We start from the raw sequence: 19802 nt of genomic DNA, 5'->3' as shown, positions 1-19802 counted from the left end.
TCGCAGAGACCGAGAATAAAGCTGAAGATGAAATGGGTTCCCAGGCTGCCGTGTAATTGCGCAGCCCTTATGTTGAACCCCTTGAGCATTCATTCAAATGAGGCCGTAATTGCCACATCTGTTAACCCTCTGAAGAGCCGTCAGCCGAGTGTCACGCATCTGCTAATTGGTACAAACAGGTAGCAGACGCTGATCTCCTCCACTGAGCATCTGCCGATTAGAGTCGCAAATTCAATGAGCAGTGATTAAAGGTCCTGCTAAAATGGCCAAGGAGAGGTTTAAATACTGCTGCTGAATATGCTATAACACTTCATAATGGTGATTAACTGAGAGCCAGGAACCGTGAGGACTCCGAGGGTTGGTGTGAATTCATTTTTTTAGGCGTGAAGAAAAGCTGAGGAAAATGGGTCATAGGAGTTTTACTCCTGTGGTTTGGTCAGCTAATTATGAGACTTAATGCTCCGCAAAGCCAAAAAAGAACATTTATATATAATTTTAATGGCCTCACTAACACCTCTTCCAGCAGCAACCTAGTTTTCCCAGGAGGTCTCCCATCCAGGTACTGACCATGCTCAACCCTGCTTAGCTTTAGTGGGCAACCAGTCTTGGGCTACAGGGTGATATGGCTGCCGGCAATATATACCCAGTAGAAGGCTCTGTTATTTTAGATCTCGTAAAGTTATCTGGAATCATTTAGTCACAGATGAAAATACTGCAATAATATATATATATATATATATATACACAGTACAGATAACATTTTCAAATATCTTTATATAAAAATGTTATTTATCTATCTATCTATCTATCTCACATTTGAAATGTTCATATTTCAGCAATTTTGTACATGGACTCGGATACTGCAACATTTTTACAAATTTATATGTTCAAATATTATATACAAATTTACAATTGTGCTCTTTATACAAAACATACAACAAAAAAAGAGAGAAAAGTGCATATTGTAGCATAATGTGCAATTCACTTCATTATTGACACTGGTGAAAATAAATAACTGGTTATTTTAGATTTATGTGAAAACATTTATATGAAAGCAAAAAATAAAATAAACAAAAACAAGACTATAAAAAAAAAATCTTACATTAAAAGTCTCTTGGACACTGTCACAGTTCCTGAGAGTCAGCGATTTGGATCAGTTGCTCTTCTCAAAAATCTTTATATTAAAAAAAGTTAATATCTCTGAAAAAAAAAAATTCCAAAAAGAGGTGTTTTTCTTCTGCCATGTATAATAATAATAATAATAATAATAATAATAATAGTACATTTTCTGTGACACAGTTTGGATTTATATTTGAAATCTTACCTGTATTTGTTCACATATCCAGTCAAGGAAGTAGGTCACATTTCCGTAGACTCCAGGCTTGTTTCTGAAAGCACATCCATCACCTCAGCTAGTGTCCCCAACCAGCCACCATAGAGAATTCTCTTTTGTGACCAGAGGACCCCCACTGTCCCCCTGTGTGGAAGAGCACTTATTTAATTTGGCCTTTGGCACATAAATTACATTTACTCTACTCTAATTTACTCTTTTGAATGATCAAGCAGCTTCTAACTGTGTTTATACAGAGTGTGTTTCTGACCTGACAGGAGTCCACGCCGCCCTCCAGTTTGCCAGCACAGATCAAGTGTGAAACAAAAACACTTTGTTTTAATTTATTGTCACTTAACGTGTCAGTATTATTAAATGATCGTGAAATTTTCTTATTGGCTGGGGGAAAATTGTAAAATTCACTCTTACATGTAATCGTGAGTGGACGTTTAGCTTCATCAGGGCAATGTCATTCTCATTGGTCCTCGGTTCAAAGTTGTGCGTGACAATTCGGCTTACAGAATTGCCGGTGGCCAACAGCATCTCGGTACGAGTCAGATATCCAGCATACACAGTCCAATCCCTTGCATCGGAGTTCCTACACCAGTTTGTCATTTATTAGAGTTCATCATAAATTGTCAAACGAGACTGTACTAAACGAGAGTACTTCCTCATGCACACAGTGAGCCGCTGTGATGATCCAGTAAGGTGTAATGACAGACCCGCCACACAAATGCCTTAGAGGTCACCGTGGTTCCTCCCACGATTCGGGTCCTGCTGTCCCGTCCACAATCTACAACAGGATTCAGAGATCAGTATCAGCGTATGTGAAAAGTGTAGCTTTCCTAGCTACAAGCTACACTTCATATTAATATTTTACAGTAATTATAATATTTAAAAGGTTGGTTCACCCCAAAAATGAAAACTCTCATCATTCATATGAGATTGAGTAAAAGATGGCAACAAATGTGTACATTGGGATCAGTGTTATTGTATTATTTATGTACTTTTATAGTATTTAATAACCTTATGAATTTGTGTTTATTTTTATATTTTTCAGTTTTCCTTTTAATTTAGTTTAATATTAATGTTGTTTTATTACACCTAAATATTTATTTCACAAACACACACACAAAAATAAAAATAAAATAAAATAAAAAGAACTTGCAACTATTATCTAACCTGTACATTTGAGTGCCACTGCTTTGTTAGATGGACAGTCTGAACTGAATTATCATAAGGGAAATATAAAACGAAGAGTTTTTAAACAAGCTAATTATAGGGAACACTACTAACCAATTAATTAATGTTAACTGCTATAAAATAACCAACATGTAAAACCTAAACCTTTTAGATATGAAGAACTAGAAAATTATGTATTAACAGAACTCTGTTGCGCACGTTTTACTGTGAAAACCTGTCAGATTGGAAGAGCTGAGAGAATCTGTCTTCACCAGCATGTGGTCAGTCGATGCTCTAGAGTAAATCTCCTAATAACCCACATAAGCGTTCCTTAGAGATAAACCACACACAAACACACAGCACATATTACAAATCACCTCATACAAAAACACATTCTGTAAATGTACTAATATTCCTGTGATGTCAAAGCTAAATTCTCAGCATAATTTTTCACATGATCCTTCAGAAATCATTCTAATATGTGACCCTGGACCACAAAATCAGTCACAAGTCGCTGGGGTATATTTATAGCAATAGCCAAAAATACATTGTATGGGTCAAAATTATTGATTTTTCTTTTATGCCAAAAATCATTAGGACATTAAGTAAAGATCATGTTCCATGAAGATATTTTGTAAATTTCCTACTGTAAATATATTAAAACTTCATTTTTGATTTGTAATATGCATTGCTAAGAACTTCATTTGGACAACTTTAAAGGCAATTTTCTTAATATTTAGATTTTTTTGCACCCTCAGATTCCAGATTTCCAAATATTGTCCTATCCTAACAAACCATACATCAATGGAAAGCTTATTTATTCAGCTTTCAGATGATGTATAAATCTCAATTTCGAAAAAAAATTGACCCTTAGGACTGGTTTTGTGGTCCAGGGTCACATATGCTGATTTGGTGCTCATAAAGCACTTAGTACGGTATTATTATTATTGATAATGAAAACAGTTGAGCTGCTTAATATTTTTTGTGGCAACTGCCAATTTGTTTCAGGATTCTTTGATGAGTTTCAAAGAACAGCATTCATTTGAAACAGAAATCTTGTGTAAAGGTCATTATACAATAGTATTAACAGACTTCTAGCATTACCTCTCGTATCCCATATCCTCACATGCTTGTATTCAGAGGTTGCACACACATTCTCACATTTTTGGGTCACATTTGAATACATCTGAAGAAGGAAATTTGATCCAAACAGACGAACTACAAATACAACAATAGAAAGTACAGTAAAGATCTTCGAATGGGATCAATTCAACATGTCGGACAATATGTGTAAGGGATTCTTACAGCACTGAGTTTCATCATCTCCTGATGGACAGTCCTGCACGCCATCACACCACTGCAAGATGTTTTACAGTGACGCCCTTGCAAACAATCAAACACACCTGTTGGAGTAGACAAAGGACATGAGAGCAAGAAATCACTGGGTAGATGAACTGTAGGACATCCAGTGTGTGAGTTTCTTAACCTAAAACTAGAGCACCACAGCTATGACCCCAGCAACGACCAGTAGGGTGATGACTATTCCAAGGATAAATGGCCTTTTTTTTTCTCTCCTGGAAGCTGTCAAAGAATCAAAGTTCATTAGAGCCAATATTTAGAACATGAAAATGACTAAAATAGGTTAGAAGGAATAGTTCACCCAAACTTGTATGTTGAAGACAAAAGAAGATATTTTGAAGAATGTGGGTAATTAAACAGTTGTTGGTCCCCATTGGCTTCCATAGTAATCCATAGTAAAATACTAAAGGGTGCCAGATGATGTTTGGCTACACACATTCTTCAAAATATCATCTTTTGTGTTCAACAGAAGAATGAAATCCATACAAGTTTGGAACAACGTGAGGGTAAGTAAATGATTCGTTTTTGGTGAACTATTCCTTTAAGAAGCATTAAATACCTTTGTGAACCGGATTAACGTCACGGTAGGGTCTAGGTGTGACCGTGTGGTGTTTATTAACAGGTGCTGTTTGAGGCGTATACTGACGCAGGCTCTGAGCAGGCGAGTATCTCTGAAAAGTATGGCGGAGGGGAATTCTGGTATAGATATTGTGGGTTTTGGGGGCCCGGGGTACTGAGGTAAAGCCGGGTTTATTCCAGAAGGAGGCGCATACGGAGGGTGCCGCTGCTCTTCATGTTGGAAACCATAGTTCACTTGAGAAACATTGTCGTAAGTCTAGGGTTTTGTCAGTTTCTCAAGTTTGAAAGGCCTTCACAAGCTGTTTTGCTTGAAAAGGATATCAAATTAGAAAAATATGCATAAAAAAGTTACTTTGGACTACTGTGTCCATGTTAACAATTACTATATGACTAACAACAATGTGCAGACTGTTCCAGGAAATACATACCTATTAAATAAACATTGTTCCTCATTTGAACAATAATACTCACTACTTACTCTTTTAATGACACTGTGTAATAAATGATTAACTTCAATATTCAATATTTCATCAACATTTTACATGCAGTAGAGACAGGAAATGAGCTGTACTTGCTTTTATCTTACAACACTGGTAAAAAAATTCCTAATTTCAGATTTCATGTACTTAAGTCTAAATGTCCAGTATAGACTACTTGAAATTAAATATTATATTGTTACATAAACAGAATGAATATTTTATTTTATAGAAGTATTTTTTTGTAACAGGAGCCAAGTAATATTCAATGTTAATATATTATCAACTACGTTAATTGCTGAATATTAAAATACCATACAAAAACAATAGTAAATACAACAACTATTATTATTGCTATTATTAATATTTAAAAATAATAGTTGTTGTATTTTGTGGTAGGGATTATATTTGTATGAGTTGGTATTATCATATAAAAATATTAATATTACATTGGTGAATATTAAATACCATCATAACAAACCTGAATAGATCATGTCGTTACCGTATCTGTTGTCTGCATCGTTTGCCTTTGGCTTCGTTTGAACTGCAAAACGCAATCCAAAAAACACTTCTCAAACTAAGATCTGCTGACTGAACATACAGCAAAACATGCATTAGTCTCAGAAACAGCAACATATTTGTATGAAATTATATATTTTGCCATACAAATGATAATAATATATAGTAAAACTCACCTGACAAGAGGGTTCTCCTTGTGTTTGAGTGTTAGCGGACTCTCTGTATGTGTAATGAGCAGCCAATGCCACACTTTTGCTTGGTAAACCAGCTGAAACACTCATCAGTCGGGTGAATATAAAATATCACCTGGTGAACAGAACTAAAGAGTTTATAACTTGCAGCATTCCACTGTTATTCTTTTCAACAATAAAAGAATAACAGTGGACTTACATTTCTCCAACATAGATGACACAACTTTGCATTGTAAATCACTGTGCAACTAACTAAACGAGGTGTGTCAATAATAGGAAAAAATTAAAGGCATTTCCTTCATGCTCACTTAATTTCACAGTAAAAGTTTTGAATGGGGTACACCTGCAACATATGAGATTACATGTGTTTTTATCTTTTAAAAGAAGTTTCCTCGGCTTGCAAACGCAAATGTACTCTTTTTCTCAAAACATAACATCACCATGAGTTCCTTAACTTTAGCCTCTGTGATTTGAATACTATGGTTCAAGTCTTCTGAAGTCATATGGTAGCTTTGTGTGGGAACTGAACCAAAAGTTTAGTTGTTCACACTGAAAACCTTCCACTTCATAGCTCAAATCTTATTTGTACAAATTAAGCATGCAGGCAATTTGCATTCTGCAGGTGCACTAAATATTCCCTTTCACTTGCAAAAGACATGAGAATCAAACAGGTTTGGTATTGTTGAAGCACCAGTGTTGTTATAGCTGATATACTACATAGGTTTCATTAATATTTAATAATAATACTAATATTTTGAATTTGTTTTTATTTTTATATTTTAAGTAATTCTTTTTTTCAATATTTCATTTAATTTCACGTAAGGTTTCTTTGTTGCTGCTGTTTTAGTTTCCATTTTAGTTAACTATTATTTGAATATATATATATATGCGAATGAGCAAATAATGTCTTAAATTCCAGTCTTTCCCTTTCATAAATCTATTGTAGGATTTAAGAAGACTTGAAATGTACTGATTTGGTACTTTTAATGGTGCTTTTCAACACTTTTGGAGCTTGAAAAATCAGTTGCTGGTCACCATTTACTTGCACTATAGGGAAAACAGCAGCAGACAATGGCATGAGGATGAGTAAATGACAAAAATATGAATTATCAGATGTACTATTCCTTTAAATACCCCTTTAAGTCATGGCAAACAGCAAATCAAACACTATCCCCCATGTGTGTCAACAGATGCGACCTTTTAACTTTGTGTATCTGAGAAAACTAAACAATCTTATGTTACACAAGAGTGTTCTTTTTAGCTAGTTTCAATGGCATATATGAAAACATATATGAACAAGGACAACTGTAAGTTATCATTTCAATCATTTCGTACATTACCAAGAATCACCTGAACAGCTAAAAGCTATAAAAACATTACAAGGCTTTATATGATGAAGGTTTAATCTGTTAGAAGATGTAGCTAACTAGACTTCCTGTTCAATTTCCCGACGCACTGTTCACACAACTGCCACATTAAAAACAAGCTGCAAAGATCATCTGCACTATTAAAATGCATGGTTTTCCAAACTCAGCTCTCACACAGGGGTCAGTCTCGGCCCTGCTGTTATTCAGTAACTGAGTCAATGAGCCGATACTTTGACATCCATGACGTTACAAGTGCTCTCACAACATCCTGTTAATATTTGACTCGCACGTCTGTCTCTTTGATTGAAGCACAATAACATTTCAATGACAAATAGAAGGAAGAAACTTAAAATTAGGACTTGATAAACAGTCTCCGAGTACTCAGTAGAATCATCATAAGGTGTTATGTGACGTGATAAGAGCGGTGTCTGGAGGTGGAGTCTTGAGGGGGGTTTTTTGGTCAAGGTGCTGCAGGTGGATTATTTATAGACTCGGAAAAGAGTCACCGTCAAGTTCCCTGGAAGAACAAAACGTTTCTTTTCTCTTGCTGAAATGTTGCTTACAACTGAGAAAAATCGTTAACTCATTTGTGTTATATATATATATTTTAAAGTAATTCAAATTGTTCTTAGCCATTCAAGCTTGGAATGACATAAAGGTGAATAACTTATGAGAAATTTCATTTTTGGGTGGAGAATCTCTTTAATGTCACCAACAACTCTAATTTTGCATCTAATTGTGTTTACTAATTAACAGAGACCTTCAGCAAATCATCTAATAACACAGGTACATTAACAAACCAAGTAAATGAACATACCTTCGGCCAAAGGAAAAAAATATCCTCAAGGACCCATTGCACTTACGAGCATAATGTCATTTAAAAATTGGCTTTAAAGATGCTAACCAATGCTGTGGTAAAGATAATAGTGATATATCATGTGTGGATTCTGTTATTAATAATAATTTGGATGGTTTTTGGTAAGTTTCAAAACATTGTGAAACATAATTCACATTTCAAACATATTATAGTTCAAACTATTTTTTTTTTTCCAATTTATAAAATCTTGTAGCATAAATTAGTTTCAGGTCACCATCAGCCAGGTAAGGTTGGTCAAAACTGCCTCAATGGACCCTTTTCACATTTCCAGGGTTCTAAGAAGCCAAAGTTGTCATAGGTAAACATAGTAGTGCATGGGAGACCAAAGCAAATATAACTTTTGTTTTCCCATTTGCTTAAAAAAAAAAAGCACTACTATTGTGTTTAGAGAGACTGATAAAGGAAGTCAGAAGAATGAATGTTGTCAAATTTACCAACATAAAAACATTGTTTATAATACATTATATATTTCAACAGTTTTGTTCAATAAAACCATATGATTACATGCTTTTGATACTTTATTTAAACTGTAATAAACACAACTTAACGAAACATGAGCAAAATAAATCTGGGGATTAAAAAATAAAACATTGCTACGTAAACTGTCAACCACCGCAGTATCTGTTCCAATGAACAACACGCACTATAAAAATTAATTTAATTTAAGAGGAGTGAATTGCCTCACCAACGATCTTTGCAAGCGGTGTGATGTTGAGCCTCTTTGCCGCATCTGCTGTCATGAGCACGAGAGCCGCCGCACCATCGTTCAGCGTACTAGCGTTGGCTGCCGTCACTGTGCCTGTAAAAACAAAAGTTTCACTTGTCTTTTGAATTGAAAACACTTTTTCAATATCCTCACTTATGGAAAAGAAGAACTTTATATCATAAAAACAGCATAATATACTTCAAAATAATATACTTAAGTGAACACTAAATATAATGTTTTCAGACACTTAATTGCATGTTTTTTTGCAATTACATGAAAATGTATTATAGTTTAAGTCTATAATAAATGCAATTAGCTCAGTGTTTTAACCAACCACACTGAAGTAGGAGTTAAGTACATCTTTATATGCAATTTCATAATTACTTCTATTGTCTTTGAAATATGGTTAAACTGTGCTGTTGAAGGTACTAACAAGCAATTATGGTAAACTAAAATATATTCTGCTGAAACCTGTACGTCATAATATAGCCTAAATATATTTGTATCTACACATTTGTACTGATGAAGCTGTGATGAAAAACATTTACAATCTAATAACTTTAAATCTAATATTGAATAAAACTACAGTTAAATCATAATCAAGTACCCTACATTTGCTTTAATGTTAGTCAACACATCAAAATAAGTGAATACAATTATTAAAACAATGCTTCTAAATGTATTTTACAGAAAAAAAATTTCATTTGAGATTACAAAGTGCAAAAAAATTGTACAATTAATATTCTATTTTATTGCAAATACAGATTTGAACTTTCTAAACCCTTTTATTAAAACATTATTTTGAGAATGACACCACATAACGAAATATGCATTGAGAGCACAGAATAAATACTACAATTTGAGAAGTTTGTTTTGTATGAACACTGAAAACTTTGTTTCCTATTTTAATTGAAAAACAGGACTGACCTCACATTAATGATGAAGATATATCTGACTCAAGGACCAAATCCTACACACATTCTGTGGACTAAAGTGCAAGTCCTAATATTTCTGGATCAGAATAGAAGAGGCGCCGCCTCCTCCATTGCAGATTCCTGCCAGTCCATACTGTCCCGATTTCAGATTGTGCACCATGTGTCCTACGATTCTCGCCCCTGACATTCTAGAAACCGCAAAACCGGCACATTAATTATTATGCAAATCTAATTACAGTATGTCAATATAGTGAACAGTGATGCATGAGAAGCATGTTGCATATATTTACCCAATTGGGTGTCCGAGGGAAACTGCTCCTCCGTTGATATTGACTTTGTTGGGGTCAATGTCTAACATCTTGATGTTGGCCAGCACCACGACACTGAAGGCCTCATTGATCTCCCACATGGCAATGTCTTCTTTCTTTACACCGGCTGCCTTTAGGACCTGTGTGTGAAACAGATGTTACTACACTGAAGGACTTCAAAAACACTTTAGCTTAGCAATAAACACATAAACATCAGCTAACCTTGGGGACGGCGAAGGCTGGAGCGATAGGGAAATCGATGGGGGCCACAGCAGCATCAGCAAAAGCTGTGAATTAGGATAAAATGGTGATTTAGATGTGAAGCTAGCAAGCATAGTTCTCTGACAAAACAGGCCCTGAATGAATAGCTAACTACATCTCAGCAGCTAGCTATAAGTAGCAAAGCTACCAAGTCAACTATATTTTTCAGTAGCATGACAGTAACACAACTTTTCAGTCAAAATAGTGTAGTTTTACCAATAACAAGACTTTTATTTTTCAAAAAAAGTGTTGTAACCATTTAAAAATGCTATAAATAAACGATTCCTTGATTAAATTCGAATAGGCGATTTTATAAAACCTTAATTGCATTTTGCCTGTGTCGTGTAATCTGCAAAATACCGGATGTGGCGCATTCCACGGACGAGAATCCATAAAACACATTATTAGACCGTTTTCCAAGGCTGCATAACATATTCAATCCATTTAAAAATCATAATAAACCATAATGCTATTGTGAATTTACAAATGCTATGAATCAATTAAATAAATATATGTGCTAATTATTTACATGCGTCTAGGTTACGCACATGCATGTTAGAGCGGCTCAGTTCACAGTTAATGCTGCTCCACACAAACTGCTAACATTTACATGTGTGGAGCATCTCAAACTCCATCTCTGCAAATTGTTGTGAGTTTGGGTTAATTATTACATTCATCTCGAAATGTAACATGCACCATTTCATCAGATTTATAAAGTAAATATTTTATAAACCTACGCAAACACAGGAGAATATATCAGTATCTTTCTCAATACGCCAACTGTTCATCGGGATTTCAAAATAAAAGTTTAAACCCTCACTCTGAGTTTACACATTTTGATGTCCAGATATTCAAGAAATTACAGTGGCTGTAGCTTTTCTGACATAAAGAAATGGCCAAATATTAAAGATTAAGTCGACAATTTAATTAAATTAGGTTTGGTCAATATTAAACAAGGATTAGATCGTGCCGTAATGTGTAAAAACAATCGTCGGGCCGTTGGCGCCCTCTGCAGGCATTTGTTATAATGCGTTATTATTGTTTATAATACATTATATATTTCAACAGTTTTGTTCAATAAAACCATATGATTACATGCTTTTGATACTTTATTTAAACTGTAATAAACACAACTTAACGAAACATGAGCAAAATAAATCTGGGGATTAAAAAATAAAACATTGCTACGTAAACTGTCAACCACCGCAGTATCTGTTCCAATGAACAACACGCACTATAAAAATTAATTTAATTTAAGAGGAGTGAATTGCCTCACCAACGATCTTTGCAAGCGGTGTGATGTTGAGCCTCTTTGCCGCATCTGCTGTCATGAGCACGAGAGCCGCCGCACCATCGTTCAGCGTACTAGCGTTGGCTGCCGTCACTGTGCCTGTAAAAACAAAAGTTTCACTTGTCTTTTGAATTGAAAACACTTTTTCAATATCCTCACTTATGGAAAAGAAGAACTTTATATCATAAAAACAGCATAATATACTTCAAAATAATATACTTAAGTGAACACTAAATATAATGTTTTCAGACACTTAATTGCATGTTTTTTGCAATTACATGAAAATGTATTATAGTTTAAGTCTATAATAAATGCAATTAGCTCAGTGTTTTAACCAACCACACTGAAGTAGGAGTTAAGTACATCTTTATATGCAATTTCATAATTACTTCTATTGTCTTTGAAATATGGTTAAACTGTGCTGTTGAAGGTACTAACAAGCAATTATGGTAAACTAAAATATATTCTGCTGAAACCTGTACGTCATAATATAGCCTAAATATATTTGTAACTACACATTTGTACTGATGAAGCTGTGATGAAAAACATTTACAATCTAATAACTTTAAATCTAATATTGAATAAAACTACAGTTAAATCATAATCAAGTACCCTACATTTGCTTTAATGTTAGTCAACACATCAAAATAAGTGAATACAATTATTAAAACAATGCTTCTAAATGTATTTTACAGAAAAAAAATTTCATTTGAGATTACAAAGTGCAAAAAAATTGTAATTATCTTTTAAATGTACTCAAATTTGAAGTCCACTATGTTAAAAACTTTTTCCCACTAGGGTTAATGATAATCTTGTACCGTTCTCTTTCTGGAACACAGCCTTCAGTTTGGGGACTTTGCTGAAGTCAACCTTCCTATATTCTTCATCTTCCTTCACAACGATGTCTGGTTTTCCTATGCGGTGAGAGAGCATATTTTATTGCAATTATGTATCAGATTTATAAATTGTGTAATAAAATATTTTAGCTCATAACAGGGAATTCTTGGGGAATGATATGGAACTTAACAGCAACAGCAGTGAAACCAACCTTTCTGAGGGATGCTCACAGGAACCACTTCCTTGGCCAGGACGCCAGACTCCCATGCTGCTTTGCTGCGGCTGTACGAGTTAATGGCAAATGCGTCCTGCTCCTCCCTGGAGATACCGCTGTTCTTGGCTGTATTTTCAGCACAGTTGCCCTAAAAATGGGGAAGTATGGAGGTGTTTTACACAATTATGGCCTCTCCAGTGTTTACGTACAGTAAACACTGTAACACTGTACTGTTTAAACAGTAAACACTGTTTACGTACAGTACATTTTTTTTGTTTACGTACAGTACATTTGCGGTCCAATGTTTCCACACTCACTTCCTATATTGCCTCAATAGTTATTTTCAGGCTTTACTATTATGCAAATACAATGCAATCGGTTTTACTGGTTCAAAATAACTGTACCATGTGGAATTTGTTGTAGACGTCCGTCAACCCGTCCTTAACAATCAGATCCTCCATCTTCACTCCACCATAAGGGGGCACTTCTCTGGCCATGACATAAGGAACCTGAGACATGCTTTCCATTCCACCAGCAACCATCACATCCTGGAAGACATCATGTAGATTTACTACCTCTGCTGTATTAGGACGCTAAATGCTCTCACTTTCACACACAACACTTTCTGAATCTACTGTCTATCACAATACCTGATGCCCACACATGAGACTCTGAGCAGCCATCATGATGGACTTCATCCCAGAAGCACACGCTTTATTGATGGTGGTTGCGGGAGTAGAGAAAGGGAGACCTACATGAGGAAGATCACACAGAGCAGCATTAACTACACAGAGCCGTTGTTCACTGACAAGCTGCGCAAAACCACGATCATATTTTGCGCAGCTTGTCGGTGAACAACGGCTCTATGTAGTTAATGCTGCTCTATGTGAAAGCCCGCACGTGATGGAGATTTACCGCTGATTACAGAATGGCTTTACTGACCAGATGCGCGTTAAGTATCGCATGCGATTTATTGTGCAGCCCTAAAATGTATTATAGTTCAAATCTATAATAAACACAATTAGCTCAAATTTAGAGTGCTTTTTTTAACCCACTTAAGTAGGAGTTAAGTGCATCTTTATATGTAATTTCATAATTACTTCTATTGTCTTTGAAATATGGTTGAAGTGCACTACTGAATGTACTGACAAGCATTTAAGGTAAACTAAAATATACTTTAACGTCATTTCTATTGAAACTTGTATGTCAGCTATTTGAATATATTTGTAATTGCACATTTGTTCTGATGAAGCTGCAATGAATAACATTTACAATCTATTAACTTGAAATGTAACATTGAATAACACGCTACAGTTAAATCATAATCAAGTACTCTACATCTGCTTTAATGTCAGTCAGCACATCAAAACAGGTGGACAAATATATTATTAAAACAATGATTTAAAATGAACTTTTTAGTCAAGTTTTTCATTTGAGATTATTACAATGTTAATTTTTTTAAATGCTTATATTATTTTCATGTACAGTTTTGTAAAAATATACTTTTACAATTTGAAGAACACTATCTATGTTCAGTACTTTTCCACTAGGGCTAATGATAATCTTGTACCGTTCTCTTTCTGGAACACAGCCTTCAGTTTGGGGACTTTGCTGAAGTCAACCTTCCTATATTCTTCATCTTCCTTCACAACGATGTCTGGTTTTCCTATGCGGTGAGAGAGCATATTTTATTGCAATTATGTATCAGATTTATAAATTGTGTAATAAAATATTTTAGCTCATAACAGGGAATTCTTGGGGAATGATATGGAACTTAACAGCAACAGCAGTGAAACCAACCTTTCTGAGGGATGCTCACAGGAACCACTTCCTTGGCCAGGACGCCAGACTCCCATGCTGCTTTGCTGCGGCTGTACGAGTTAATGGCAAATGCGTCCTGCTCCTCCCTGGAGATACCGCTGTTCTTGGCTGTATTTTCAGCACAGTTGCCCTAAAAATGGGGAAGTATGGAGGTGTTTTACACAATTATGGCCTCTCCAGTGTTTACGTACAGTAAACACTGTAACACTGTACTGTTTAAACAGTAAACACTGTTTACGTACAGTACATTTTTTTTGTTTACGTACAGTACATTTGCGGTCCAATGTTTCCACACTCACTTCCTATATTGCCTCAATAGTTATTTTCAGGCTTCACTATTATGCAAATACAATGCAATCGGTTTTACTGGTTCAAAATAACTGTACCATGTGGAATTTGTTGTAGACGTCCGTCAACCCGTCCTTAACAATCAGATCCTCCATCTTCACTCCACCATAAGGGGGCACTTCTCTGGCCATGACATAAGGAACCTGAGACATGCTTTCCATTCCACCAGCAACCATCACATCCTGGAAGACATCATGTAGATTTACTACCTCTGCTGTATTAGGACGCTAAATGCTCTCACTTTCACACACAACACTTTCTGAATCTACTGTCTATCACAATACCTGATGCCCACACATGAGACTCTGAGCAGCCATCATGATGGACTTCATCCCAGAAGCACACACTTTATTGATGGTAGTTGCCGGAGTAGAGAGAGGGAGACCTACATGAGGAAGATCACACACTTTTCTTTGAGAAGTTGCATTGTTAATTCCTAAATAAAAGGTGCATTTTTTGTTATGTTTGTTTATGTGTGTGATACATGACTCACCTGCACCCAGAAGAGCCTGTCTGGTTGGTGCTTGTCCTTCTCCTGCCTGCAACACATTGCCCATATAAACTTCTTTCACCTCCTCAACAGGAATTCCTGTAGATGACACATTTTATCATATAAATAAGTCTTAAAAATGAAGAAATAATAACACACGCATATGAATATCATTGCATTAGAATACAAAATATCAAACTATGTTGCATTTGTTGTAGAAACAAATAGCACACCTTTCTGATTAAAATAAATGTGTCGATGAGGTTTTATTATAGCTTAAATGATTATTAGCTTATATTTTTTTTAAGGTTTCTGAAAAATATCTACTGCTCACTAAAGCTGCATTTACTTGATCAAAAATACTTATATATGATAAAATACGAATTCCTCCAAAGAACATCAGAATTGTACCTGCTTTCTCAATGGCTCCTTTAATAGCAATGGAGCCCAGTTTAGTGGCAGGGACTGAGGAAAGGCTTCCTCTGAAAGACCCCACAGGAGTCCTGACTGCGCTGACGATGACGACTTCCTGTCCAGACAGAGATGAAAGAGGAAGAAATACTCACCTGACAGAAACCGCTCTGGCTCCATAAACTGACAAATCGCATAATATTTTACTCACATTTAGAGACGGTCGTGTGCTGTAGGTCCTGCTCAGATATGTATGTGCCTGCAAAGGCAGATTCAAAAACTATTTCGCTGACGTAATAAATTGGCTGTAGAATTTATATGAACGCCTTACATTTTGAACATCTACTTTTTAACAAGTGAGGTGCACTGTTTAAAATGTAAACAATGAAACAGGCCTGCAGTCAAACTGCTGCTTGCTCCGCAAGTCTCGTGGCATAGTCAATATTGGCTATCGATATCGATTTAGTTCAAACTCACCAGATGTCTGCACAGGTGTGTGCGTGTACTGTAAAGAGCACAGGAAGTCATAATCGCGATGGAAAACTGCATACACAAAAGAGCCAATTTCACCTTCAAAGCTCCGAATGAGAGTGTAGTGAACGCTTACAGTGAGCAGCCAATCACAGTAAGAGGTGTGTCTGCGTCACATGGCGTCGCCCAGAGCATTATGGGTAATGTAGTTTATGTCAAAATACACCTTACGTTTTTTTAGCTAGTTTTGGCTTGTAAAACCTTCTTAAAAATGCTATATTTGTCTCAGTGTTGGTTTCATAAACCTTTCGCTTATATCTTTATTTCTTTCACTTATATTTCGTTAGCCTATTATAATTTTGGTAGAGAAAGTTTTCTTGAACTTATTCAATTTAACCTGAACTAAATGTGACTTTTTATAAAATGGTTTAAATGTTTATCTTTTTTTTTTTTAAATGTAGTGGTAGTGACACACAGTCCTCTCTAATTTTTATTTGTCAGATAAAATTCAGATATCATATTAATAACATAAAACAAAATTGCTTCACTGCTTATTTTTTTGTTAAGACAAAATAATGAAAGATTGGGCCTATGCCTACCGACATTTTTGACTTTATGCTTTTATACTCACTTTAAAAGAGTATTTTTTAAAAGTATTTTCGAACAAGTTAATACATTATATTAATAGCAACACCACTAGTTTTTATATAGAAAAGGTCTTGTTCAGCTTACAAAAAATGCATCCACATTTTCCTATTTATCTTTATTTATTATATTAGAAAATGAGTTACAACTGAATTGCAATATATATATATATATATATTTAGGTTATCTGTATTTCTCAGAGGGTTCAAGGCAAACGGAGTATAATTTCATCTTAAGACGAGTGAATCGTGTTCTGTTGAACTATGGATGGCTGGACTGCTACTAAACATTTAAATGAAAATCAAAAGAAATGAAATTAATGTTTCAGTATTAATAATGTACCTATATTTTTCCTGTTTTTTTTATTATTTTATTATTATTATTATAGACAATGCCACATTGAAATATTGTATGAAATATCATTACAAATATATATATATATATATATATTTGTAATGATATTTCATACAATATTTCAATGTGGCATTGTCTATAATAATAATAATAAAATAATAAAAAAAACAGGAAAAATATAGGTACATTATTAATACTGAAACATTAATTTCATTTCTTTTGATTTTCATTTAAATGTTTAGTAGCAGTCCAGCCATCCATAGTTCAACAGAACACGATTCACTCGTCTTAAGATGAAATTATACTCCGTTTGCCTTGAACCCTCTGAGAAATACAGATAACCTAAAAAGAAGAAAAAAATGATTACAGGAAACATCATTAAATAATGAATGGTTGAATAGTCAGTGTTTTTGTTTTATAGTGTTTAAACTCACCATCATTTTCAAAAGCAGCGTCCACCCGTGACCCAATGCCAGGGAAATTATGTTGAATAGTTTTAGGAAAGCCTCTGTCCATTTGAGCTGTTCTTTCATTGAAGCTACACCATTGTTAAAATTATATTAGTTTTGATGTTATTTTGAAAAATCAACACAATATTAAGTGGAGACAATGGTTCATTTAAGCTAATCATTCATTTTTTCTTACCTCCAGTATTTGGTTCCAACAAAAAACAAAGTGCGCCCAGTTGATTTTACATATACAGCTGCATCAATCTTTCTCACGTATGTGGGAAACCCGAATTTGGTTATGGGTTTGGGATATCCAGGTAAAGTAGTTCTGCCTTTTACTGCCCAGTACTGCTGACCTGAATGTGGAAGACCACACAACTGCATTTATTGAAGCCTTGTTATACACCACCAAAGACACTTTAGGAAACATGACTTTACCTTTGAAGAGGAAACTAATGTCTCTGCCACTGAACTCATAACCAGCATCAACAGAGTCAATGGATGGCCAGGTAGATTTTATTTCATGCATTGAAAGTCCACTATAGTAGCCCTTCTTCCAGTAATATCTGATGGAAATGAAGAATTAAATATTATTATTTTTTTAATCATATATTTTTACTCCCATCCACACACACAGTGTGTGTGCATGTAATCAAATATATTAAATATAAAAAAATTAAATAAATAAATTCTTACCCATTTTTAAAGAAGTACAGTTCTCCACGGATGCTGGTCACTGCATCAAACACCAAGTCACGTTTACATGGTTCTGGTGGGCTCGGTCCAGGATTTGGTTTTGGTTCAGGTTTATTTGTTGATGTTCTAACTCCTAAAACATGATACAAAATGGGGGGGGGGATACATCTTTATTGAGAGTTTTATAGTTGATAATGCTCTCCAGTTGCCCTACAATATGATCTATTGTATTTAATGTATGTGTTTTCTGTCACAACAAAACACTTACCATACAGGGCCTGGACCCCAAGTCGGTCATCACGGGGAAGTGTATAGCCATCCGTGTTGATGTATTGGTAAGTTGGATACATGAGAGCCAAAGGGTCATTGGAGTGCTCTAGTCCCAGTGCATGTCCGAATTCATGAGCAGCCACCAAAAGCAGGTTTATATCTGAAGTAGATTTATGTTTTTTTAATAATAAATAATAAAAAGTTAACATACACATAAGCATGTGATTCTGTGTGATTTGTGCATTCACCTCGTGAACTTAAGGTCCACCTCTCATCCTCATCAAAGTGTGTGTCTCCTCCCTGCTCTGGACCGGGTGCGTTGGCATGGGCCAGAACCCCATTAGGCCCATCAAATGGGTAAAAATCTCCATGATCTAAAAGGAAACAAATTTGTTTATGTTTTTGAAAGAAGCATTTTATGCTCACCAAGGATGCATTTTTTAAAATAAAAACAATAAAACAGTAATATTGTGACATATTACTATTTAAATTTATTTCCATTATTATCAGTACTGAATTATTAATAATTTTTGTGTAGATCATGATTTTTTTTCAGGTTTCTTTGATGAAGAGAAATTAACAGCATTTATTTAAAATAGAAATTTTCTATAACATTATAAATATTTTTACTTTCACTTTTGATGTATTTTAGTGTCTGCTTGCTGAATAAAAGTGTGTGTGTGTATATATATATATATATATAATTATTTTTTTTAATCCTATTTACCCCAAACTTTGAAATGGTATTGCATCACTGCAAAAATATAAATTAAGCAGCACAACTGTTTTCAGCATTGATAATAAGAAATGTTTCTTGAGCACCAAATGAGCATGTTAGAATGATTTCTGAAGGATCATGTGACTCTGAAGACTGGAGTAATGATGCTGAAAACGCAGGTTTACCGTCAAAGGTATAAGTTACATTTAAAATATAATAATTCAAATAGAAATGTATGTATTTTAATGTAAATGTATTTTAAATTGTAATAATGTTTCACAATAGTCCTGTTTACTGCATTTTTGATGAAATAAAGTCAGCATAAGTGACATCTTTCAAAAACAATGTAGAAAATTTGAATTATTCCAAACTTTTGAGGGTACTGTATTTATACCCACATCCTGCTTTGAAGAGAATCATGATATCAGCTGTGCCGCTGTAGATCTGTTTGAAGTCAAGTGGAATAACATCACTGTAGAGCTGGAAAGCATTAGAGATGGTGGCGTCCACCTCTCTCTTGCTCAGCTTTGATGTATATTCAGTTATTCTAAGAGAAAAAAAACAATTAATGTTTAGTATCCTATCTATCTAACTATCTATCTATCTATCTATCTATCTATCTATCTATCTATCTATCTATCTATCTATCTATCTATCTATCTATCTATCTATCTATCTATCTATCTATCTATCTATC

The 19802-nt window shown here is 34.7% G+C and overlaps 2 protein-coding genes and 1 long non-coding RNA gene across 3 annotated transcripts in view; all 3 read right to left on the bottom strand.

Annotated features, from left to right (window-relative positions):
• Positions 1–866: 866 nt before the first annotated feature.
• On the bottom strand, positions 867–3712 carry LOC107583437 (uncharacterized). The gene is made up of 5 exons (XR_001609038.1): positions 3617–3712; positions 2732–2842; positions 2513–2556; positions 1325–2123; positions 867–1200 (listed from the first exon to the last, which is right to left on the bottom strand). It is a non-coding gene; the product is annotated as an uncharacterized lncRNA (long non-coding RNA).
• Positions 3713–9312: 5600 nt separating this feature from the next.
• Positions 9313–16156, bottom strand: acat1 (acetyl-CoA acetyltransferase 1). Its single transcript, XM_016269571.1, has 12 exons — positions 15980–16156; positions 15714–15761; positions 15503–15620; positions 15095–15190; positions 14886–14986; positions 14640–14783; positions 14233–14383; positions 14003–14098; positions 11367–11480; positions 10052–10116; positions 9812–9969; positions 9313–9709 (listed from the first exon to the last, which is right to left on the bottom strand). Exons 1-12 carry the CDS (start codon positions 16049–16051, stop codon positions 9589–9591), a joined length of 1284 nt encoding a protein of 427 aa, XP_016125057.1. The 5' UTR covers positions 16052–16156; the 3' UTR covers positions 9313–9588.
• A 1054-nt stretch (positions 16157–17210) lies between these two features.
• Positions 17211–19802, bottom strand: part of mmp30 (matrix metallopeptidase 30) — a 6795-nt gene continuing 4203 nt past the window's right edge. The window contains exons 10-17 of the mRNA XM_016269623.1: positions 19504–19652; positions 18636–18761; positions 18386–18547; positions 18118–18250; positions 17860–17987; positions 17618–17777; positions 17407–17510; positions 17211–17314 (exon numbers count right to left, since the gene is read on the bottom strand). Of these exons, the coding sequence (XP_016125109.1) occupies positions 17211–17314; positions 17407–17510; positions 17618–17777; positions 17860–17987; positions 18118–18250; positions 18386–18547; positions 18636–18761; positions 19504–19652 (1066 nt within the window). The remainder of the gene's footprint in view (positions 17315–17406; positions 17511–17617; positions 17778–17859; positions 17988–18117; positions 18251–18385; positions 18548–18635; positions 18762–19503; positions 19653–19802) is intronic.

The sequence above is a fragment of the Sinocyclocheilus grahami genome, unplaced genomic scaffold (genome assembly GCF_001515645.1).
Source record: "Sinocyclocheilus grahami isolate Dianchi unplaced genomic scaffold, SAMN03320097.WGS_v1.1 scaffold53.1, whole genome shotgun sequence".
In the NCBI taxonomy this organism is placed as follows: domain Eukaryota; kingdom Metazoa; phylum Chordata; class Actinopteri; order Cypriniformes; family Cyprinidae; genus Sinocyclocheilus; species Sinocyclocheilus grahami.
Note: the sequence above shows the minus strand (reverse complement) of the source record. Positions and strands in the feature narration are given on the sequence as shown.